The sequence below is a fragment of the Triplophysa rosa genome, linkage group LG22, assembly GCF_024868665.1.
Source record: "Triplophysa rosa linkage group LG22, Trosa_1v2, whole genome shotgun sequence".
In the NCBI taxonomy this organism is placed as follows: Eukaryota; Metazoa; Chordata; class Actinopteri; order Cypriniformes; family Nemacheilidae; genus Triplophysa; species Triplophysa rosa.
Genome location: NC_079911.1, coordinates 1,653,033 through 1,679,879, shown reverse-complemented (window position 1 = coordinate 1,679,879; position 26,847 = coordinate 1,653,033). Strand labels below are relative to the sequence as shown.

Genomic DNA, 26,847 nt, shown 5'->3' with positions numbered 1-26,847 from the left:
AATTAAAATAATCTGACCCTGAGATTCGGCAAAACCATCTTAAGGTCAATTTTTTTCGAAAATTGAGTTTTATTACGATCAAATCGAAAGCTGAAGAAATAGCGTTCTATTGATATCATGGCTTGTTAGGAATAGGACACCTATCTGGCGGAAAACAACAACGGTTTTACAAGCTGAGAATCTGAGGGTGCAAAAGCAAAATATTGAGAAAATCGCCTTTGAAGTTGTTCATCTGAGGCACTGTAGCAGGCCATCCACTCACAAAAAGAAAGTTTTTATACATTTGCGGTAGGAAATTTATAAAATATCTTCATGGAACATGATCTTAATTTAACATCCTAATGATTTTTGGTAAAAAGAAAAATCTGTAATTTTTACCCCTACAATGTATTTTTGGCGATTACTAAAAATGTTCCCGTGCTACTTAAGACTGGTTTTGTTGTCCAGAGTCACATATGGTCAGAAGGAGAAATTCCAAAGGTATGGAAGCAGGCTATCGTTATAACAATTATTAAATAAAGTAAAAGCCCAACAAATCCAAGTAGTTATCGCCCAGTTGCGTTGACATCAAATTTAGGTAAATGAAAAAAATATTGTGGTAAGATTATCATATGAGTTAGAAAAAGGAAGTGTACTAAGTAAATATCAGTGTGGATTTAGAGGAAAAAGATCTACTATGGATGCATTGGCTACAGGGACGTAGCTTCATGGTGGACATGGGTGGCCACGGCTACCCCTGAATGATGGATGGCCACACCTCTGTTGTGCGAAGCAGTTTTAAGATGTGTGTCGGAGTTTACGGAGTGCTGCGCAGATCATTTAGCGTATGCACCGAAAGTAACGCGAGAACATTACTCTCGCGTTAATATGATGTCATACGCGGACGTGCTGACGCAAACAGTCTGAGCGCTATAGCTGAACAGCTGATAATATTGTGAATAATTCATGATATTTTGTGTTGTTTTGTGTTACTTTGGGCTCTGTTATACACCCCAGTTATAAGAAGTATTCATAGGAATGATAATACCATAGATGAGTTAATAACTAAATCAAAGATGTGTGTATACATAATGATTTACATGATTTAATGATATAATCAGTATACTTAAGCAATGATTGAGTGTTGTTTGTTGATATAAATATATTTTTAATAATTTTAACCAAGTATAGAACAAATTTCAGTAATACAAAATCCAGTGATGTTTTTGAGGCCTGACCTAGATAAAGTTCAGCAGTTCAAGCATGTTGTTCACTTTGAGACCTGAAAACTGGTACGAACAGAACAACTTATTTATAAAAACCAAGTAAAAGTCAACATTCCACCATTAGATACAAACCTTGTTGCCTAGAAAATAATAGTGGCAGACGAGAACGATTGGATAATGAAAAATAAGAGATAAAGGGAATTTACCTGATTGGTTTTGGAAAGGACCTCCTTTTCTAAGTTTCACTATAACTGTAGACTGGAAAGCACTTGGTTTTCAGATGACTTGGGACATCTCACTTTGTTTGGCCTGATAAAATAAAGTTAACTCCTTGACACCTGGACCTTCTTTGTATGAGAGATTTTTTGAACTTCAAGATCGATTTCTACCACATCACTAACGGCTTCGTGACAGGTACTGTCTGTGTACCATGGAAGTTAAGAGTGAGCAGAAGGATCAGGTCAGTAAAATCAGTCTTGTTTAACTGGATTTCATTCATTAATTACATTTTCGCGAAAGTTTAAGTTGGGGTACTGCAATGTTTATTTTCTATAAAAAATGCTAACTTACTGCAAATGATAGCTAGCAAATTATTTTAAAATAATGTTAGCACATGAAAGCATTGCAAATAAATTGTTTACTTTACGTTCTTTGTGTATGTTTTTGACCAGCAAAGTATGTGTAATGAAGAATTGGTGTAAATTAAAAGTAGAAGTTAAAGAATTTCTGTCTGTAAGGATATTTTGGGCACCCTAATAAAATCACTGGGTCTTACCTGGCCACCTCTAAAATAAAGTTCTTGCTACGCCCCTGATTGGTTAAGATAAGTAATGAAATAGAAAAGACAATTAAAATGAAAGAAGTTATGGCAGTAGTGTACTTTGACATAGAAAAGGCATATGACATAATATGGAGAGAAGGATTATTAATTAAAGCATCAAGGACAGGAATAGATGGAATTTTTATTTGAACGAACATTTGTTGTGAAAGTAGGGATGTGTCAATCAGAGATTTTTGGAGCAGAAAATGGTATTCCTCAAGGGAGTGTTGTAAATCCAATCCGTTTTAATATAATGATTGATGATATTTTTGACAAACTAAAATGCAGTGAGATGTGCTATGTATGCAGATGATGGCGCTATTTGGAAGAGAGGTTCGAATATATCACATGCATCTGCTAGTATTCAAGCAGGCATTAAAAAGGTGGAAAAATGGACTATAGATTGGAGTTTTAAAATGTCAGCCAGTAAATCATGCTATATGGTGTTTAGCAGAAAAAGGAAAGCATCGGAAAATATTGAATTTGTATTGTATGGGAAGACGTTAGAGAGAGTTCATGTTTTTAAATATTTAGGAATATGGTTAGATGAAAGATAAACCTGGAAAAAGCATATAGAAGAAATGGGAAAAAAAATGCAGTAAAACTTTAAATGTGATGAGATCAATTGCTGGAAAAGAATGGGAAGCAGATAGAATGTCTATGATATCAATATATCAAGCCTTGATCAGGGCCCGTATTCACAAAACATCTTAAGGCTAAAAGTAGCTCCTAACTTGCTGATTTAGGAGAAACTCTTAAAAATAATGGGCGTGTCAGTCCTAATTTTAGGACTCCTAATTTTTTTGCTAAGAGTATTTCACAAAGCGTTTTAGCCCTAAAACTAGCTCCTAAAACTGTGAGACGTTAGGAGTAGTCACCAAGACCAACTCACAACAATCCTAAAATGGCTGTAACACCGGCAGTCTACCTTGAAACTTAAACATTTTAGAAAGATTTCATGACAATGAGATTAACCATAAAGACTACTAATATCTGCTAACTGTTAATGAGACAGGCAAAATGCTTCAAATTAGCTGAACATATACTTTATATGAACATATAGTTTATTTGCACAAGATAACTCATTTTTTTAAATAATTCAAAATTCATGTTGTTTATTGTGTTTTATTGTATTTGTTAGCTGTATTTTTTAAGGTTATTGTTACTTAATAAAAAACAATAAAAAAACAAACAATTTGATTAATATTAATTGGAATGCACAATAAAAACTTGAATTTTGAAAAAAATTGAGTTATTAGTTCTTGTAAATGAACTCTTCACTTGTTGAATTAGTAATTTAGTGTATATTTTATCATCTTAATTTGAATATGGCAATAAATATTAAAACATTTTATTTGAATATGATTACATTTTTGTTTGAAGATCTTAATTTAAATATGTCAGCATGAGACCCCTATACTATAATATTTCTATGATTAAATGACTGACAGAGACCCATCCTCTATCAGCCAATCACTGTAGTCATAGTCAGTAAACTTGCTGACATCATCCATAGCAACGAGGTCAACCCCGCCCTTTTTCTTATCTTAACATTTATTTCTGTTCTTTAGTAAAAGTTGCTCTCAGCAGTGTTGTGAATAGCTTTTAAGTGGAAACTCTTAACTAAAAACTTTTACAGCTGTTTTGGAGAGCTCTTAGCGTTAAGATAAAATGTTTTGTGAATACAGGCCCTGATCTATTTTGGATTATGGATGTATGGTATATGAGGCAGCGTCTGATACATTGTTAAGAAGATTAGATAGGATTCAATATAGAGCACTTAGAATATGTTTAGGAGCTAGTAAAACTACTCCAACCAAAAATGAAAAGAAAACAGAGTGGGAGGAAATTGTGATTTGTTCTATGTCTAAGATATCCTACTGATCATTTCATTTTTGGAGGTGATTTTAATATGGTAATAGACGACTGGCTTGATAGGTCACCTTCAAAACATTCAAGGCATCATTATAATCCAATATTGCTTGTCTTTTGTAGTGATTTTAACAGATGTATGGTGCCCTAATAATCCTGGTACTCAATTATATTCCTGGTTTAAACCGGATGGCTCAGTCAAATCAAGAATTGATTTTTGGTTAGTGTCTGAAAATAGACTTTCAAATTCAACTATGTCTGCTGCACCCTTAACAGATCACTGTATGCTTAAACTTATTATTAAACCTACAAACTTCTGTCAAATGAGAAAAGGATACTGGAAATTTAACTCAAATCTCCTTAATAGTGAACACTTTTGTCAGAAGATAGAATCAGAAGAATCAGAAGAGCTTTATTGCCAAGTGTGCTTGCACACACAAGGAATTTTCTTTGGTGTTGGAAGCTTCTAGTACAGACATTCAACACAATGACAATACAATATAATACGATTTACAGTCTAAAAGATTCTAAATTGTGCATATATAAAAATAAAGACTATTTTACAGAAAATGGGGGATAATAACATATAAGAGACATTGTACGGGTAGTATATAGTAGAATAAACATATTAACAGATTGTATGTACACTTGTGCAAATGGATAATTTAGTAAGTAGAGGTAGTGTTATATACATGTATACATAAGATGTAGATATAATAAGGCACTATAGTGCACACTATAGGAGTAGTGGAAGTGGAATATTGCTCTTAAGGAGCAGTTATCTGTTTAGGAGGGAGATTGCCTGGGGGAAGAAGCTGCTTCTGTGTCTGGAAGTCCTGGTGTTTGGTGCTCTAAAGCGCCGGCCAGAGGGCAGCAGATCAAAGAGTTTGTGTGCTGGGTGTGTGGAGTCAATGATGATTTTTCTTGCCCTGTTTTTCACTCTGGAATCGTACAGGTCCTGAAGTGTGGGCAGAGGAGCACCAATAATTTTCTCAGCACTACGAACTGTCCGTTGTAGTCTTCGTAGGTCTGATTTGGTGGCCGAGCCATACCAAACAGTAATTGAAGTGCACAGAACAGATTCGATGACCACTGAGTAGAACTGGGTCAGTAGCTCCTGTGGTAGGTTGAACTTCCTCAATTGACGGAGGAAGTATAACCTCTGCTGGGCCTTCTTTACAATGGAGTCTATGTGGGACTCCCACTTCAGGTCCTGAGAGATGGTGGAGCCCAGGAACCTGAATGACTCCACAGTATCCACAGTGCTGTCCAGGATGGTGAGGGGAGGAAGTGATGGAGGGTTCCTTCTGAAATCCACTATCATCTCCACTGTCTTGAATGCATTCAGCTCTAGGTTGTTTTGACTACACCAGGCAGCCAGCTGAGCAACCTCCTTTCTGTAGGCAGATTCATCACCGTCTTGAATAAGGCCAATGACTGTGGTGTCATCTGCAAACTTCAGGAGTTTGACAGAAGGGTCTGTAGAGGTGCATTCGTTTGTGTAGAGTGAATATAGCAGTGGAGAAAGAACACATCCTTGAGGAGCTCCGGTGCTGATGGTACATGTGCTGGATTTAAATTTTCCCAACCTCACTAGCTGCTGCCTGTTCGACAGGAAGTTAATAATCCACTGACAGGATTTTGTCAAGAAATTATAGCCAAAATTAATGATATATTAAATTACTCTAATTTTTCAACTTATAAAGATAAATGGGAATTCTTAAAATACAATATACGTCAGATCTCCATAAAAAATGGTAAATTAATAAGCAGGAATAGTAAAAAAAACGAAATGGAAATTATTAAAAAAATGAATGGCATTTGTATTAAATCTTCTTTGACTGAAAATGACAAACAAAAACGTATTTTACAATCCTCATTAGACAACATCTATATTGAAAAAGTCAAAGGAGCATATATAAGATCGAGGGATAAGTGGATTAAGAAGGGTGAGAAAAGTTCATCATATTTTTTGTCACGGCTGGCGTGAAAGAGAACCCAAATGCAGGCAGGCGTGAGTGCAGGGATAACAAAACACTTTATTTCACAACTAAAAACACAAAATAAACACCCACGATGGGGGACAAACACAATAATCAAAAACGCTTGAAAAAAGACAAAGAAAAACTTCCCACAATGGGGCAAAACAAAAACCAAAGAACACTAAAACAACTCACTTAACTAAACAGGATCACGGACAGGACAAGGCAAGGCTGAGACGCTGGGTCACACGAAACACACCAAACATACTACATCCACAGAACAATCCACGAGCACAGGACAAAGAAACAAGAGGGTATATATAGGAAAGACAAACGAGGGATAATGAGCGAGGGCAGGTGTGGAACATAAGCCAGGAGAGGAAAACAATACAAGAAACGAGAGGGGCGGGGCCAATGACAAGACACTGGAGAGAATGTATATTATTGTCAAAAGGACAATAATATGTTTCTCTCCACACATAACCAAAGGCTTTGCCATGGCTATTTTTGTAGCCTGGAATAAAAGAGACAAGAGAGGAATGCAAGACTTTGGTTATTAATCATTAAGGAGAAGCGAATAGTCATCACAAGTCTGCGGTAGTGAGTGAGTCTGCTATTAACCCTGTTACCTTGTTTTAACTGTTGAATTGGACTGTTGCCTGTTGTTAGTTGAGATTATTTAAGCTTGTTTATTTAATTATTCGTTGACTGATTGCTAAAGTGTTAGCGTTTTTGTTCCGTTGGTACTGAAGTCACATTAAGTTGCCGTTAGCCGCTCGTTACGGCTTTTGCACTTAAAAGCACATAGCTAGTTGATCGCTGTTTGATCCGTGGCCCATTCAAGTCGTTCAGGCTTTGTTTTGCTAATCGAGAAGGCGTGTTACAGCTGTATTCTGTTCAAGATAATCTCAACACATACTTAAGCAGTGCCTCTGCGCTGGCGCGGTAAGCGTAGGCGGTAGCATCAGCCCTCGTGTTCAGCCCTCCTCGTGTGAAGACCGACGAAAGTAAAGACCTGCGACTCTACCTGCGCGACTAGACCGACGAGAGTAAAGACCTGCGACTCTACCTGCGCGACTAGACCGACGAGAGTAAAGACCTGCGACTCTACCTGCGCGACTCCACCGAGCAAGACACCGGCTAGGAAGCTCTACTCCCTTAAGTTAGATCTATTATGTTTGTTGTTTTGTCCTGGTCCCCTCCTGAAGCCTTATTTTGCTCCCCCTTTTGTATGTTTGTTTTTACCTTGAAATTGTCAAAATAAACCTTTTTTTTAAGTTACAAAAATCTGTGATTTTTGGGGAGTGCTGGAACAGGAGAAAAGGGCTCTTGCCTACTGTTAAGGTTTTTTTTGTTGACTAAACCTTGTAAATTCCTTGTTACGACCTCCCCTACCCCTACACCGGGGGAGGCTCGTGAGGGGCGATGGGGGTATGTGACGAGGGAGGCGTGACGAGAGCCATGGGAGGAGGAAGCGAGTTTCTGACCACTTCTTCACTTTCAACATGCTCCTTCCTACATGCACTACGCCAACACCACCACCCGTTTATTTTAGACGGAACCTTCGCTCTCCCTCCCCTTGCACCCTCTCTGCTAAAGTGACACCCTCTCTTCCCTCCAACTTTGCATCTCTAGATGCTGACACTGCCACCGACACCTTATGCTCAACACTTATATCATGTCTAGATAAACTTTGTCCTCTGTCCTCCAGACCAGCTCGCGCCACCACCTCCTGCCCCTGGCTGTCTGACATCCTCCGTGAACAACGTAGTACACTCAGGGCTGCTGAAAGGAAATGGCGCAAGACTAAGAATCCTGCTGACCTAAGGGACTACCAGTCACTACTCTCCTCTTTCTCTGCTAGTGTTACCACAGCTAAAACGTCTTTCTATACCACCAAGGTGAGCAATGCACCTAACACTCGGCAGCTTTTCAAGACATTTAACTCTCTCCTTTGCCCCCCTCCTCCCCCGCCCACTTCATCTTTGACTGTGGAAGACTTCGCTGTATTTTTCAGTGAGAAACATCATCCATCAGCAAACAATTCTCAGCACCTCAGACCTTGGTACACACTACCCTCACTTCAAACATTGAACTCTCCTCTTTCACCCCACTGACTGACACTGAAGTCACCAGACTTCTCTCCAGCCATCCCACCACCTGTCCCCTTTACCCAATCCCCTCCCATCTCCTTCAGGCCATATCCAGCACACTCACACCTGCACTCACACACATCATCAAAACCTCCCGGCTCACCGGCACTTTTCCATCCACATTCAAACAGGCCCAGGTCACGCCCCTACTGAAGAAACCCACATTGGACCCCTCTACTCCAGACAGTTACAGACCTGTCTCTCTCCTCCCATTTATTGCAAAAACACTTTAAAGGGCAGCTTTCAACCAGGTGTCTTCTTACCTATCCCAGAACAAACTACTGGATGACAAGCAGTCTGGCTTCAAAAAAAAACACTCCACTGAGACTGCACTGCTATCGGTCACAGAAGCACTGCGGCTAGCCAAGGCGGAGTCTAAATCCTCGGGCCTGATTCTGCTAGACCTATCTGCAGCATTTGACACTGTCAATCACCAGATACTGCTAGCAACCCTGTCATCTCTAGGAATCTCAGGCTCTCCTCTCCGCTGGTTCAAATCCTACCTCTCCGGCAGATCCTTCAGGGTGTCATGGAGGGGCTCGCTGTCCACTGCTCTCCACATGATCACTGGGGTCCCTCAGGGATCGGTGCTTGGACCGCTGCTTTTTTCCATCTACACGACATCCTTGGGACCCATCATACAGGCACACGGCTTCTCCTATCACTGTTATGCTGACGACACCCAGATCTACATCTCGTTTCACCCAGACGATACAACTGTAGCAGCTCGCATTACAGCCTGCCTAGAAGACATCTCAGCTTGAATGAAAGAGCATCACCTCCAGCTGAACCCTGCCAAGACAGAACTACTCGTGTTTCCGGCACACCCGACGGTGCAACACGATCTCACCATCCAACTTGGCAAAACTACAATCACTCCTTCCAAAACAGCCAGGAACCTCGGAGTCATATTTGATGAACAGCTGTCCTTCAATGATCACATCGCAAAGACAACGCGGTCATGCCGATATGCCTTATTCAGCATTAGAAAGGTTAGACCCTATCTCACTGAGCATGCGGCACAACTCCTTGTCCAGGCCCTGGTGATCTCAAGGTTGGACTACTGCAATGCTCTCCTTGCTGGTCTTCCTGCAAAGGCTATCAAACCACTCCAGCTGGTTCAGAACGCAGCAGCACGCCTCGTCTTCCAACAGCCCAAAAGGGCTCATGTGACACCACTTTTCATCTCTCTCCACTTGCTACCGGTTGAAGCCGTATCAGATTCAAGTCACTAATGCTTGCCTACAGGACTATCACTGGATCTGCACCGACATATTTTCACACCCTCCTACAGTCCTACACCCCATCAAGATCCCTGCGTTCAGCAAACCAGTGGCGTCTTGCCTTCCCATAAGGGCAGTAAAACGCTTTCCCGCTCATCCTCATTCACAACTCCTTCCTGGTGGAACATTCTTCCTAACTCGGTCCGGTCAACCACTTCCCATAAGGGCAGTAAAACGCTTTCCCGCTCATCCTCATTCACAACTCCTTCCTGGTGGAACATTCTTCCTAACTCGGTCCGGTCAACCACATCTCTCACAACATTCAAAAAACTACTTAAAACCCACTCTTCTGTGAATACTTGACAGACAAATGAAAAAAAAACACTAACCCTCTCCTTTCTCTCAACGGTATTGGTCTGGCTTTTGGTGAAACTAGTAACTTTGTATTGGCACCTATTGACTATTGCTCCTGTTGACATATCGCTTATTGCTCCTATACTCTTGTAAGTCGCTTTGGATAAAAGCGTCTGCTAAATGACTAAATGTAAATGTAATGACTGTATAAGTGGAACTATAAGATAACTGGTAAAATTTTAAAAAACAAAACGAGCTTTTGGTTTCATATACCGTGGGAGGTATATAATTCCTCCTTAAATTGATTACGACCTCAAAAACTCCCTTTTAAATTTTCACTTTTTCAAATAAATGTTACTCTACTGGACATTGATCTAAACATAATTTTAGTCCCCATATATCCCTTTAATGGAACTGCAGATATGTAACTCTTAGAAATAATCTTCATTTTACAAAAACTGGTGGAGAAAGGAATATGGTCTGTGTTAAGCTTTTGTTAAAGGAGCTGTATCCTTGTTCTTCAAAAAAAATATTTTTTTCAGTTTTTTTCAAACGATGAAAATAAAAAATGAGAACTAAATATCTTAAATTTCCAATTCCACCTAAGGTAAAGGAAGTCAATTTTAAAATCATTCATGGTATCTATCCTTCTAGAGAATTTTTAAGATGTCGATTTGGTACTACAGTAGACTGTAACATTTTGTGTTGATGAAATTGAAACAACCGAACATCTCTTTTTTGACTGTAAGTTTGCTCATGCTTTTTGGGAGGATTTGCATTACTGGTTATTTCCAAAATTTGACAATCTTCCTGAGTTAACAAAGAAACATGTTTTGTTTGTTTGTTTTTGAGGGATAAAACACATGATTTAGCAGTTAACACAATTCTTATTCTTGGAAAATTATTTTTACATAAATGTAAATTTCTGAAGACAATTCCCAATTTTTACATATTTCACAAAGATTTATGTCTGTATTTCTTGTCACTCAAGTTTATGAAGGAGAGAAATGCTATTTGTTTGTGTAACTTTGTGGAGGATTTGGAACTTGCGGAGAACCCCTGGTGTTTTTTTATTTTATTTTTATTTAATTCTTTTTTATTTTTTCTCGTGTATTGTGTTATTCTGTTAATAATTGCAGTTTTTACAGAGGTATATGATAATTATTATTTTGTTTTATTTTGTTTTGTAATGCTTGTCTGATGTCTATTTCGACATTTGCTCTTTTGTGCCAGGCCACAAATTTTTTGTTGGTAAAATTTCGAATGTTCAGTTAATAAAAAAATTAAATTGCGGGATTAGGTCATCTCGGATGTTTCATTTGATTTTGGATGTAGTAAGCGACGCACGAAGAACGGGCCCCTAGTCCTGGTTTAAAATAATCCCTCTCCGGGAAAATGCCCCTCTGTGGAGGTATCTGCAGGTCGGAGAAATGGGCGTGTCGAAAGGTAGGGGAATGGTCTTTTCAATTGGACACGAAAGCTGCCTGTTCAACATCAGTTTAAACGCTATTGGCCTACATCTAAAGCCACTTTTTCACTGTGGTGTTTTTGTATCGAAGATTTTAAATATGAAACCAAGAATCTGCAGTTGATTTATAAAGATAGTGCCTATTTTAAAATTGGCCTCGACGCGAATCTAATGTGTGAGTTCTCCGTGATCACCGGGCTGTTAGCGCCGCCAAGAACAGCTTGATGGCAGCAAATACACCTCAAATTGACCGCTGCCTCTAATATCACTTCAGTGGTAATAGGATTATTAGCCTAGTTTTGGTTACGTTTTATAATGTGCAATCGTTGGTCTGATGAATCTATTAGTTTCGAGACTAATCATTTTGACTGAGGTCAGTCAGAGTTTCATAACTATACATAGCCTGGCTTTATGTATTTATTAGTTAAACGTAGTCTTGGAGCATTGCCTGTGTACTTTTGACTGAATTGTTTTTCCCTATTGTGCAAAGTACTTCTTATACTTTACAATAAAATATGTTGTGTATTTGATTTAAAATGAAAATAATCACATTACCTTAACTATTTAAAATGAAACTAAAAGAAGCAGGTGTTAATGGCATATTGCGTTTTATTGTAAATGTAAAATTAAGGTACAGGGGATTCACATATTGGATTTGAACTATTTAGAAATAACTGATATTTAAGGAACAGCTGATAAGTGTCACAATCAAATGTGAATTACAATTATTATTTAAAGGGTGGTACAATGTCTCTAAAATAATAACACTTATAACTGCACTAGCGTTTAAGTTCAAAATAATTTACTTTCCTTGGTGTCATGATAGAATAACAACATGTCATACTGTAAAAGGCATTAGGAAAAAGACTTAAGACATAACGACAGCTGCTTCTAGATGAGTAAGAGCTATTTACTTAGGCCTACCTTCTGTAATTTATTATTAAGCAATTTAGCAAAAACACAGACTTGTCTGATAAAATTTTATTTCGTTTTTAAGGGCTTATGATCACAAATTTACAATTTGAAACCTTTGCATTACACACATTATTGCGATCTTCTTCCTGTTTAAAATAAATGACGTATGTGTGTGGTTAACGCTGATTGGTCAACTAAGTTGGGAAGAAACACTGGGAGGAAAGAGCACCTTTGACCAATGAAAAACCTTTCGGAACGCCCCCACATTTGGGCACGCCCATTTCTCCGATCTGCAGAGACCCCTACTTGCCTCTGTGTGACCATCACCATCCATCAACGTTCCACACTCCAGCCCAATAGGTGGCGGGAATGCACAAAATGTTTGTTTGCGAACCGCCATAAACGATAAAAGAAGAAGCATCACTGCTATGAGGTAAGACTGATTTGCTTCAGTTTATTTGGTTGTATAATGTTTTTTCTGATTGTTTATTTCCCATTTAACTTATCAAATGTGAGAAATTGCTTAATTTGATCTCATGTTTCAATATCAGTTCTAGTTAACAATATGTTATATAGAGTTTTTTCAAGTTTTGTTAGTGGGTTTGCTATTGTGCTACGGTGGGATGAATGCGCGTTATCTAGGAGAGATAGCGGTTAACAACAGTATGTTTGATCAATTTACAGATTTATTTGGGGCACGTTACAGCTCAAACCGGTGCGCAACGTTTTGCTACGGTTTCCGGGTTGAGCGACATGTTTCCTTCCTGGAGTTTAACCAAAGCCCCTTTAGAAGGAAAACCTTTAAAAAGGAAAAACCTGCGTTTTAGCCAAAAACGCGTAACAGCTAATGCTAACTCTGGGAGAGGGGGTTTTAACACTAGGTGGCATGGCATCTCAGGCACAGAAGCCATTGGCACATGCCATTACGTTTAGTGTCACATCCGGTTTCCAGTGGCATATGCCTATTCAAGGGCTCTGGCATGTGCCACTGTTTAGTGACACGTCCGGATTCTAGTGGTTGTGGTCGACTATGGATAATCGCGAAAAGGACGCATGTTGTGTCACCTCCGGGAGTGACTGCAGCATAATTGTGACATTAATGTGACAAAATATTTTTTGTTGTTTTGTTGTTGTGTTTGCTTGATTTATTAAGTGATCGACTAGGTTACGTAAAGCGTAGGAAAAATTAATTATTGATGAACGGGACATCGGGACGGTCGCTTGGTAACAAAGGTTTAACGACCAGCTTTAAACTTGGTATAGCTGGATTAAAATTAACATTTACCAATCCAAAATTTCATAGTAGTACTACTGTAAACTAGCATGTATTAAATGAGAAATACCATAAATGGGGTAAATGTAAGTATTAAGCCCACTAAAATCTAAGTTTAGTTCAATTTGAAGATTTATGTATAATTTGAATTTTTTAAATAATTTGATATACAATTTAGAATATAAAATTAAGATATTTTATTAATAAAGTCTAAAGTCTGGCATGTGTTCCAAATAAGCCTACTTTATGATTGATTCACAACATATAAAAATGTATTGATTTTTAAAAAAGTAAAATAATACGAAATAATAATCATAATATAAATAAATAATATAAATAATAATCGGAGACAGGAAAAGATTGACATAATTAGACATAAAAAAACAAATCTGTATGACTAATATAAAACGGACTATTATAAAGAGTCTATCTCATGACAAATACTGAAAAAATGAATGCTCACACATGTAAATGGTTTCAGTAGTAAATTGTTTAAATGTTACTTGCCACATAATTCCATTAAATGATTACTCTGGTATTACAGTCATTATATTAATTTGTATTTTAAATAAATGTGTAAACATTGTAGACTTTTAGCATTATGTGGTCATTTTTTCAGCAAGCACAGATAGAAAAAAAAAAACACTTACTGAACTTATTTACAAATTCAAGCACATTTTTTTCTTGAGCAGGTATTTACACTTACATCAATTAACATGATTCATTAGAATTAGGGTTGTTCTGATTGCGATACCAGTATCGGAAAATCCACCGATACCACAAAAAAGTCTGGCATCGGTATCGGCGAGTACTTGATCCGATACCATTTTCTTAAATACTGTAAAGTCCTAGCTATGCCCGCTAGCTTTGTTTAACGCTGCAAATCGGAAACCAATTCTTCTTCGCTGCTCAGAACGCAAACACAGGAAGTGCGTGTCACTGTGTCGCCATTAGGGATGCAGCGATTACCGTCGTAATGGTTAATTAATCGTAAAGGCTCCGTTACACCGCATGTTTCTGTTGCACGGAAAGGAAACGTAGCAACTTGCACAAAATGAAAACAAAGTTATACCAGCGGTGCACCAGCTTAAAGAGCCGTGCTTATCAGAGACACGGAGGCCACGACACACACTAGATTAACTATGGCAGAGAGACCAAACAGCCAATCTTACATGTACATTCACAATCAAAGCTGTAGTGGTGACGGTTGAGCTTTCAGTGCAACGTAAACAAAGCGGCATGTAAGTTAACGGAGTAGCACACTGGACAAGAAGTGTCGCGTCGAGGACAGCTCACAGGATGCGTACATTCTGTATGCGCAAGCTCAAATTCAAAGTCTACTCCTGATGTAAATTGAACCATATATTATTTAGCGAATAGGTTCTGTCGGTACATGATCCGGGATGCCTGCACGATCCGTTCTGCGCATGCGCGTAATTACGTAGTAAACCACATCACAGTTTCCCTACAATATTGGTATCACGTATGCGATGAAAGACTTGACGGCCAGGCGGCACAACTGGCGGCATGTTTTTGTAGGCTACATTGTGTTTTTCATTTAACAGTTCACTGCGGGTCTATTTTGATGTTTTTAAATGTAGCTTACGCTATGCATTACGATGTGTTTACGTGGTTGCTAATCCAAAATAATAAAGGAGTTGTTACATGAACATACACGATTTTGGTTACATGTGGAATAAAGTCTGAGTCTTTCTGTCACTGCAAACCTTCAGTTTCCTCCATACTCCCCTTTGCGATTCATTGCTGAATGGCATTAGGCCTACTTAACTTGCAGTGTTTCGATCTGAGGTCCGTAGTATTGTCAAAGACGGTTTGTGTCGTTTTTTTATTAAAAGCTGCTAATATTAGTTAACTTAAAATTGAGTAATTTTGTATTAGTATGGGTCTATATAGGCTAATATATCTATCTAAATAATCTAAATGAGGACAATAATCCCTTCAATGGTGTTTACAGAAGACAATAAGGAACATAATATGCATTTCTGCCTAGACTATGTGCACTTACATGAAGAAAGAATTACAAACAAGTCTGGGGAAACGTTACAGAGTATTTCAAAATGACAATGGAAATGACTTGAAAGAACGCATAGTTTGCACACACAAGTGACATGAGACCAGAGGTGTACAGTAGTGAAGCTCGCGGTACAAAGGTGCGCAAGAGTGGAAAAGATCGTGCAGTCAGTGTCGTAAATCGTCGCAAAACAGAATTATCATTTGCGCATGCACGTTTTCTACTACGTCATTATGCGCATGCGCGGACAGAACGTGCAGGCATCACGGATAGTGTACCGACAGGTTCTATATCACGTTGATAAATACATTATAGTTTGCTGTAGTGTTGTCAAAAGTACCGGTACTTCGGGTTCAAGTCGGTACCTATATCTGTTATATCTGTTTTAATGCTCATCAAACAACAAAAAACGAAGACAAAACAGACTCACTGCTCCTGACTGATCAACTTTAATAACTATAATATGGTTTGACTTTGATCTATATTTCAGTATACTGTGAATAGTGTGAAGACTATGAAGTGTTATTTTACATTTGACTCATTTATTCAGTTTCTGTACCTAATAACCACAGTTAGACCAACCCGAAACACCTAAAAAGCACTGTTAATTTTATATGTGTGTTTGCTTTATTACATTTATTTGTGCTATTGCTCATAATTTTAATCAGTTGTTCTAATTTTATTACTAACTGATTGACTATTATTATTATCGTTTTATGGTATTATGAGCTTATTTATTAAGATTGCATAGGTAAAACAACAAACTAATAACTAGACATTATTATTTATTTATTACTTTTTGTGGCGGGCAAGTACAATTTTTGTCAGGGCCAGTAAAAATTTAGAAATGAATGTATGCATAATAATCGTCATGATCGTGCAACCGTGATTATTCCTCAGACTATAATCGTACAAACAAAATCTATAATCGTTGCATCCCTAGTCGCCATAGGCAGCCACTGTTCGGAGCAGCGAAGAAGAAATGAAAAAAAAAAAACACGCTACCAGCAGTATCCGCTGTTTGGCCATATTTCAAAATTGACCAACCAGCCAGTAAAACGGCGACATGTCTCATATGCCATTCTGCAATTTCGAGGGGTGGCACAAGTATTAGCAACTTTAACACAAGTAACTTAATAAAGCATTTGAAGACGCGTCACCCCGAAGAACACGATAGCTACACAAAGTCTAGGAGGACAGAGAGCAGAAATGCTCATTTTCCTGAAGAAGAAATTGCCGTTGTTATTGAAATTGTGAGCAAATTGTTTCAGCAGTCTTTAACCCAGGACTTTGAAGTTTTAAATAGATTATTCTCTTATATTATTCCAGAATATCCCATACAATGCATTTACTTGAGTGGTCCGCCCAAGTATATTTGGCATCACATTTTTATTTTTTTGATCCATCCCTGATAATGACTGTATCTGTGATCGATTAGTGGATAAACAGCGCTTCCGCGTCTTCTCTCTTTTCTGACTTGTTTTGGTGTGGGTGGCGCGTGGCCGCCTGCGCGTCCTCCTCTTCCGATGAGCTCCATGTGTGTGCGCGAGCCCTCAGCCTCTTGTCCGCGCGTGTAGTTAGCTCCGTGTGTATTAAACTGTCACTTGCATTTAAAATCAAAGAAGCGTTCAAAATACTGCATCACATTGTCGAGAAAGGGCAAATAGCTTATAGCCGCTGCCGCTCTATAATGAAGCTGTGCTGTATTGTGATTTTGTCCGATGATGTTGCGTTTATAAATCAGGATTTTAGCAGCGGTTAAAGTGACTGCTGGTGGCATTCAGTTGTAAAATACAGTGTAATGTGACAGATCAGAGATGAGAAGAAAAACAGATATCAAGTGCTAACTAACACGACGCAAATGCGACGCGATGACGTCACAAATATGCTAAGTAGTTCGTGACGTCACCAGCCTGTGGGAAAGCCAACATGGAGTACACCACCTAGGGAGAAGAATTGCCAAAAGCTAAAAACATTTTGTCTCAAAATCTTAATATAGAAACTGTAAATGGTTGTCATACCTCCAATCTTTTGTAGTTTTACAAACATTTTAGGATAAATGTCTTTGTACAATAGAAGCTCCTCCAGGCGATTAACAATATCTGACGCTGAGCCAACAGCAGATACACCAAGATGGGCACATGCTGCCAGTAGCTCATTTTTGGAAGGCTGTAAAAAGAAATTCGCTGTAATGTAAATTAAGTCAGATAGCTTTGGTAGGTTCCAAGCGCAGACTTTAAACAAGAAACTAACTAGAGACAAGGAAACATAACTAACTACAATATAAGACAACAGTACAAAAAATACAGGCACAAATGAACATAACGTGCGTTTTTTATTTGACCTAAAATAGTAAGAAACTAGGCAGAGAAATACCTTTTTATATTCAAGCAGTTTCAGCACTGTGTCCACTAGGGCTGTCACGATTATTAAATAATCGTGTCATGACGATTGTTTGACCTCATCGCGATGGTTTCAGATCATCGCAATTATTGCACATCTCTATAGAAGACACTAGGGGGAGCTGTAGTTAGGGCTGTCACGATTATGAAATTTGATTGACGATTAATTGTCTGATAAATCATTGCGATTATGATGATTAATTGTCTGTTTTAGGGCTTTGGCGATTATGACGATTAATTGTCTGTTTTTGAGCTTTGACATTTAATTCTCGTAGATTTTTGATTCAGCGATTGAAACGACCATATTGTTCTGAATAAAAGACTATGTTTTTTTTCTTGGAAATACATCGGAAAAAATTGGGTCATCATATATTTAAGGTTTAGGCTTTTACCTGTCAATGATACAACCAACTAAATTGATCAGGTGTGAATTGAAGCCACCATTAAAATACTATCAGTCATAGAAAAGCTTCTAGTCTGTTTTTTTCTCACTTGCAAGACTACAATAAAAGTTTACTTGTGTGTTAATGAGATTTTGGTAGACTGGTTTTCACACTGAGATTTGCTTAAATATTAAATTGTACTGCATTTGTATATGTTTTAGTTTTTTTTTTAAGTGGTTGTGTTGTGGTGGTATATTTTACAAGTATTACCATGCTTTAGTAACAATATATACACTAAAATATGCAATATGCAGATGCACTACAGCTCCCCCTAGTGTCTTCTATAGAGATGTGCAATAATTGCGATGATCTGAAACCATCGCGATGAGGTCAAACAATCGCGATGAGACGATTATTTAATAATCGTGACAGCCCTAGCTGTAGTGCATCTGCATATTGCATATTTTATTGTATATATTGAAACTAAAGCATGGTAATACTTGTAAAATGTACCACCAGAACACATCACTTTAAAAACTAAAGCATATACCATAAAAATAACCTGCAATACAATTTAATATTATTTCAGTGTGAAAACCAGTCTACCAAAATCTCATTAACATAGAAGTAAACTTTTATTGTAGTCTTGCAAGTGAGAAAAAAACAGACTAGAAGCTTTTCTATGACTGATAGCATTTTAATGGTGGATTCAATTCACTCCTAATCAATTTACAAGTATTTGGCGGTTGTATTATTGACAGGTAAAAGCCTAAACCTCAAGTATGATGACCCAATTTTTTCCTATGTATTTCCAAAAAAAAGAACAGAAAAAAGTCTTTATATTCAGAACAATATGGTCGTTTCAAAGCTGAATAAAAAATGTATGAGAATTAAAAGTCAAAGCTCTAAAACAGACAATTAATCGTCATAATCGCAATGATTTATTAGACAATTAATTGTGAGCCAAATTTCATAATCGTGACAGCCCTAGTGTCCACAACAGCATGTGAACCTGCAGGAGGTGAAGTATCACTCAGCAGTTCTGAAAACCCTTTAAGGACCTCAGTTTTAGGTACAACTGTTCCGGCTCGACAGGAGGGTCCAAGCCATGAGGCAAATGATGAATAAGATAGGTCACTGGAGAAGGGAAAAAGACAGTATTTTCAATCTTACACAATTTTGACAATCCATACAAAAATAATGACCGTAAAAAAATCATTCACTAATAATTGCGTAGATTTTTCATATTTATACGCACATTTGAACCTCCCACGAAAACTTTCCACCTAATTCACAATGTGTACATGAATTTGTTCTTAACCTAGTCCTAATGTTAGTGAATTTGGAGTATTCTAAATGAGCGGCCGCGTGCACGAGTTTAGTAATTTGCATAAAACACACCCAGTCCATCCCCATATTAGGGCTTTCCACCTAACTTTTTTCTTTACCACCTGTCGTCATTTAAGTCAAAGTTACTCCAGGCAACCCCATGTGACGCTGTCAACAGACGCGATCTCGCAAGTAATTCCAAGTGCACAGTCCTCAAAGTCAGTTCATACACAATAAAACACCTTTTATACAGACACGCAGTTTGCAGAGTTCTCGTTAGCCGGCTGTAAAAGCGCTGCTTTTAGGGCTGCAACAACTAGTCGATAAAATCAATAATAATCGATAATGAAAATAGTTGTCAACGAATTTCATTATCGATTAGTTGGTCTGTGACGTCACTTGCGAGCTGCGCAGTTATAAATCAGGCGCGTCGTCTTCCCTTTTTAACTGACAACATGATTATTATACAGTAATTTCAATAAACAGCTTACCAGGTAGGGATGGGCGATATTATATTGTTTGCGATATACCGGTAGAAATTCTCCACAAGATAGAATTAGTCTTCCCGCGATATAAATGATAAATTCTAGTAGATGATGTATTTCTTTGAGGCCCATTCACACCTCATATGTGAAGCGAAAACGGGTATAGCGGAGGGCGGACATGAAGCTGAGAAAGAGTTTGCACTAAAAGACGAGCTCTAAATCTCGTTTAAGTTGGCATTGTAGATGCATCCGAGTTGATGTTTAGTTTCACTTTCGTTGTATTTCATTCGTTTGTTAAGTATTCGTTGATAGTCATAATACGTCACACCACAACATTTACAGTGCATCCGGAAAGTATTCCCAGTGCTTCACTTGTCACGGATCATGAGGAGAGAACCCAGATGCAGGCAGCGGTAAGGGGTAACAAAAAGGATTTATTAAAACATAAAACAAAGACCCACAATGGGGTTAAATAACAAAACAGAATAACAGTACAACAGAACGCAGACTCACTAAAACTGAACTAAGCTAGGAAACACTTGACATTAACTAAACTAAACACTCACTAAGGTACTTGACTTGACAAGGAGCAGAATGACACAACGTCAAACCTGAGGCACAGGAACACCAACAAGACGAACACGCACAGGACAATAGACACGAGGATACTTTATAGGATGACAAACAAAGGAAGATAACGAGGGACAGGTGTGGAACATGAGNGATGCCTGGGCATACTCGACGAGGGCCCGATCGCCCTGCGGAGGAAACGGGCCGTCGCCCATCTGGATCCTGGCAGTGGTTGACTGCCACCAATCGGCCAACTACCGCCTGGTAGAGGCCGAGGTGCTCCCTGCTGGGTTCATTTGTGGTGTGTTCATTCTGTCACGGATCGTGAGGAGAGAACCCAGATGCAGGCAGCTGTAAGGGGTAACAAAAAGGATTTATTAAAACATAAAACAAAGACCCACAATGGGGTTAAATAACAAAACAGAATAACAGAACGCAGACTCACTAAAACTGAGCTAAGCTAGGAAACACTTGACATTAACTAAACTAAACACTCACTAAGGTACTTGACTTGACAAGGAGCAGAATGACACAACGTCAAACCTGAGGCACAGGAACACCAACAAGACGAACACGCACAGGACAATAGACAAGAGGATACTTTATAGGATGACAAACAAAGGAAGATAACGAGGGACAGGTGTGGAACATGAGACACGGAAGGAAGGCAATACGGGAAACGAGAGGGGCGGGGCCAATGACAAGACCGGAGAGGACGCATATTATGTCAATAATGACGATAATCTGTTCCTCTCCACACAAAACCAAAGGCTTTGCCATGACTCTGCCACAAGACCAAGAAAACCATGACAAGATAAGGCAGAGTCATGACAGAAGCCCCCCCTCTTTAATGAGCACCTCCAGGTGCTCACCAAGGGGTAGACTGACGTGGATAGACAGACTTGGGTGACAGACAAGATCCAAACACACATTGAAAACATAACGAAGGGCAAACATGACACAATGACCACAGGATTGGGGTGAGACAATAAAAATAACAAACATGGGAGGGGGGAGGGCCAAAACAAGCGTTCATGGAGGGAAGTCCAAAGGGGTTGGGACTCGGGGGAACAGTCTTAGACCGGGACGGCGCTTGGGAGCGCGAAGTCCCGGGGGGCTTAGTAGGGGAAGTCCTGGGGGGAACTGCCGACTGGAAGGTCGGCCAGACAAGGCTGGGTGCCGGCTGGAAGACCGGCCGCACAGGGCTGGGGGCCGGCTGTGTCGCCGGCTGGGATGCCAGCTTGGTAGGACTGGACGGTGACTGGGACGCCGGCTTGGTAGGACTGGACGGTGGCTGGGACGCCGGCTTGGTAGGACTGGACGGTGGCTGGGACGCCGGCTGCTGCACCGGCTGGGCAGGACAGGACACCGGAATGGACTCCGGCTGCACCGGACTGGACACAGGACTGGATGCTGGCTGCATCGGACTGGACACCGGCTGGATCACCGGCTGGGCTGTAAGTCAGTGACCCCCTCCTCGACTTCTTCTTCTTGGACCGGCCCACTCGACATGTGGCCGGCTGCAGAGAAGCGAGGGGAGACCCGGCTAGCTCCGTGCTGGAGGAGTCGGACGGGGAGTCCCACGACTCCCTTCTCCCTCGCCTCCCCCGGAGGCTGGGAGGACTAGGAACAGCCGGGCTTGAGGAGGGAGGAACCGAGTTTCCCAGAGTGGCGACCACCACTACACAATCCTCCGCAATGGGAGGTAGGCGGGAGCTTGAGGAGCCTGGATGGTCGCTGGAGGAGAGGTCATTAACCATCTCTTGGAATGACCCCCTGACCATCCTCTCTCGATCCTCCAGAGATGGAGGGTTGACCAGGCCCGCAAGGAAGAAGGCGTTCATAACGGCCTCGGGGAGAAAGCCTCTCCTCTTTGCTGATGCCTGGGCATACTCGACGAGGGCCCGATCGCCCTGCGGAGGAAACGGGCCGTCGCCCATCTGGATCCTGGCAGTGGTTGACTGCCACCAATCGGCCAACTACCGCCTGGTAGAGGCCGAGGTGCTCCCTGCTGGGTTCATTTGTGGTGTGTTCATTCTGTCACGGATCGTGAGGAGAGAACCCAGATGCAGGCAGCTGTAAGGGGTAACAAAAAGGATTTATTAAAACATAAAACAAAGACCCACAATGGGGTTAAATAACAAAACAGAATAACAGAACGCAGACTCACTAAAACTGAGCTAAGCTAGGAAACACTTGACATTAACTAAACTAAACACTCACTAAGGTACTTGACTTGACAAGGAGCAGAATGACACAACATCAACCCTGAGGCACAGGAACACCAACAAGACGAACACGCACAGGACAATAGACAAGAGGATACTTTATAGGATGACAAACAAAGGAAGATAACGAGGGACAGGTGTGGAACATGAGACACGGAAGGAAGGCAATACGGGAAACGAGAGGGGCAGGGCCAATGACAAGACCGGAGAGGACGCATATTGTGTCAATAATGACGATAATCTGTTCCTCTCCACACAAAACCAAAGGCTTTGCCATGACTCTGCCACAAGACCAAGAAAACCATGACAAGATAAGGCATGAGTCATGACATCACTTTTTCCACATTTTGTTATGTTACAGCCTTATTCCAAAATGGATTAAATTCATTATTTTCCTCAAAATTCTACAAACAATACCCCATAATGACAACGTGAAAGAAGTTTATTTGAAATCTTTGCAAATTTATTAAAAATAAAAAACGAAAAAAGCACATGTACATAAGTAGTCACAAAAAGTGAAGCGCTGTGAATACTTTCCGGATGCACTGTATAAAGACTCAAGTAAAGTACAGATACTCCCCAAAAATTAAAATATTTTTACTTCGTTACATTACAACACTGTCTCAGCGCACAGACATACAGACAAACACGGACCGAGCCAGTTCAGAGAGTAATTAAGTGCACGGAAATAATTTAAACGCAAAACCGGAAAACCGCAATTCACTTACACGTATTGAACCGTGGAGGTCGTATCGAACGGTTCAATATTATATTGAGAATTGTGGCACACTAGGAATCGGAGACTTGAGATTAAAATTTGAATTAGTCTTATCAATTCCTGTGTGCATATTTTCAGAAAAGTACACGCTTTGCTGATATCTAAAAAAGTTTCATAGTAAAAATATCAAACAGTTAACCACAAATCCCTTCACTCGATGTTCCCTTTTATTCTGGATGGCAAGGGCAGTGACTGTAACATCAAGCATACTTTACAGTATTAAACACGTATTTATGCCCATGTCATCAGGCTCCGAAATTTTTCAAAAAGAACACAAAGAATGGCCTTAGCTGCCATAGTTGCAACTCTTGCGTCATCAGAACAAACGCACCACCGGTTTATTTAAAAAAAACTTTTTGCAACGTTTTGTTGGTGCTGAACGCAGCCCTGGTGTATTCAGTGTAGGACGGGAAAATGCTGCTGCATCCGAAAGCCAGAGGGCGCTCTCGTGTGGAAACTCCAAATACGCACGGCAGAAGACCATAACACGTTCTAGAATGGCTCTCACTAAATCCTTGGTGTTTCGAGTCAGATCCGTGGGCGTGGCTTGTTGGTTTTGACTAAATCCTTGGTGTTTCGAGTCTTACGAAACCTTTACCCTAACCCNTTGTGGTGGTACATTTTACAAGTATTACCATGCTTTAGTAACAATATATACACTAAAATATGCAATATGCAGATGCACTACAGCTCCCCCTAGTGTCTTCTATAGAGATGTGCAATAATTGCGATGATCTGAAACCATCGCGATGAGGTCAAACAATCGCGATGAGACGATTATTTAATAATCGTGACAGCCCTAGCTGTAGTGCATCTGCATATTGCATATTTTATTGTATATATTGCAACTAAAGCATGGTAGTACTTGTAAAATGTACCACCAGAACACATCACTTTAAAAACTAAAGCATATACCATAAAAATAACCTGCAATACAATTTAATATTATTTCAGTGTGAAAACCAGTCTACCAAAATCTCATTAACATAGAAGTAAACTTTTATTGTAGTCTTGCAAGTGAGAAAAAAACAGACTAGAAGCTTTTCTATGACTGATAGCATTTTAATGGTGGATTCAATTCACTCCTCATCAATTTACTTAATTTACAAGTATTTGGCGGTTGTATTATTGACAGGTAAAAGCCTAAACCTCAAGTATGATGACCCAATTTTTTCCTATGTATTTCCAAAAAAAAGAACAGAAAAAAGTCTTTATATTCAGAACAATATGGTCGTTTCAAAGCTGAATAAAACATGTATGAGAATTAAAAGTCAAAGCTCTAAAACAGACAATTAATCGTCATAATCGCAATGATTTATTAGACAATTAATTGTGAGCCAAATTTCATAATCGTGACAGCCCTAGTGTCCACAACAGCATGTGAACCTGCAGGAGGTGAAGTATCACTCAGCAGTTCTGAAAACCCTTTAAGGACCTCAGTTTTAGGTACAACTGTTCCGGCTCGACAGGAGGGTCCAAGCCATGGGGCAAATGATGAATAAGATAGGTCACTGGAGAAGGGAAAAAGACAGTATTTTCAATCTTACACAATTTTGACAATCCATACAAAAATAATGACCGTAAAAAAATCATTCACTAATAATTGCGTAGATTTTTCATATTTATACGCACATTTGAACCTCCCACGAAAACTTTCCACCTAATTCACAATGTGTACATGAATTTGTTCTTAACCTAGTCCTAATGTTAGTGAATTTGGAGTATTCTAAATGAGCGGCCGCGTGCACGAGTTTAGTATTTTGCATAAAACACACCCAGTCCATCCCCATATTAGGGCTTTCCACCTAACTTTTTTCTTTACCACCTGTCGTCATTTAAGTCAAAGTTACTCCAGGCAACCCCATGTGACGCTGTCAACAGACGCGATCTCGCAAGTAATTCCAAGTGCACAGTCCTCAAAGTCAGTTCATACACAATAAAACACCTTTTATACAGACACGCAGTTTGCAGAGTTCTCGTTAGCCGGCTGTAAAAGCGCTGCTTTTAGGGCTGCAACAACTAGTCGATAAAATCAATAATAATCGATAATGAAAATAGTTGTCAACGAATTTCATTATCGATTAGTTGGTCTGTGACGTCACTTGCGAGCTGCGCAGTTATAAATCAGGCGCGTCGTCTTCCCTTTTTAACTGACAACATGATTATTATACAGTAATTTCAATAAACAGCTTACCAGGTAGGGATGGGCGATATTATATTTTTTGCGATATACCGGTAGAAATTCTCCACAAGATAGAATTAGTCTTCCCGCGATATAAATGATAAATTCTAGTAGATGATGTATTTCTTTGAGGCCCATTCACACCTCATATGTGAAGCGAAAACGGGTATAGCGGAGGGCGGACATGAAGCTGAGAAAGAGTTTGCACTAAAAGACGAGCTCTAAATCTCGTTTAAGTTGGCATTGTAGATGCATCCGAGTTGATGTTTAGTTTCACTTTCGTTGTATTTCATTCGTTTGTTAAGTATTCGTTGATAGTCATAATACGTCACACCACAACATTTACAGTGCATCCGGAAAGTATTCCCAGTGCTTCACTTGTCACGGATCATGAGGAGAGAACCCAGATGCAGGCAGTGGTAAGGGGTAACAAAAAGGATTTATTAAAACATAAAACAAAGACCCACAATGGGGTTAAATAACAAAACAGAATAACAGTACAACAGAACGCAGACTCACTAAAACTGAACTAAGCTAGGAAACACTTGACATTAACTAAACTAAACACTCACTAAGGTACTTGACTTGACAAGGAGCAGAATGACACAACGTCAAACCTGAGGCACAGGAACACCAACAAGACGAACACGCACAGGACAATAGACAAGAGGATACTTTATAGGATGACAAACAAAGGAAGATAACGAGGGACAGGTGTGGAACATGAGACACGGAAGGAAGGCAATACGGGAAACGAGAGGGGCAGGGCCAATGACAAGACCGGAGAGGACGCATATTGTGTCAATAATGACGATAATCTGTTCCTCTCCACACAAAACCAAAGGCTTTGCCATGACTCTGCCACAAGACCAAGAAAACCATGACAAGATAAGGCATGAGTCATGACATCACTTTTTCCACATTTTGTTATGTTACAGCCTTATTCCAAAATGGATTAAATTCATTATTTTCCTCAAAATTCTACAAACAATACCCCATAATGACAACGTGAAAGAAGTTTATTTGAAATCTTTGCAAATTTATTAAAAATAAAAAACGAAAAAAGCACATGTACATAAGTAGTCACAAAAAGTGAAGCGCTGTGAATACTTTCCGGATGCACTGTATAAAGACTCAAGTAAAGTACAGATACTCCCCAAAAATTAAAATATTTTTACTTCGTTACATTACAA

At 39.5% G+C, this 26,847-nt stretch overlaps 1 protein-coding gene across 1 annotated transcript in view; it reads left to right on the top strand.

The window, feature by feature from the left end:
• Positions 1 to 12,319: 12,319 nt before the first annotated feature.
• The window catches only part of LOC130545903 (zinc finger protein 271-like), a 90,886-nt gene continuing 76,358 nt past the window's right edge, over positions 12,320 to 26,847 (top strand). Inside the window, exon 1 of the mRNA XM_057320827.1 lies at positions 12,320 to 12,425. Within this exon, the coding sequence (XP_057176810.1) occupies positions 12,421 to 12,425 (5 nt within the window). The 5' untranslated portion in view covers positions 12,320 to 12,420. The remainder of the gene's footprint in view (positions 12,426 to 26,847) is intronic.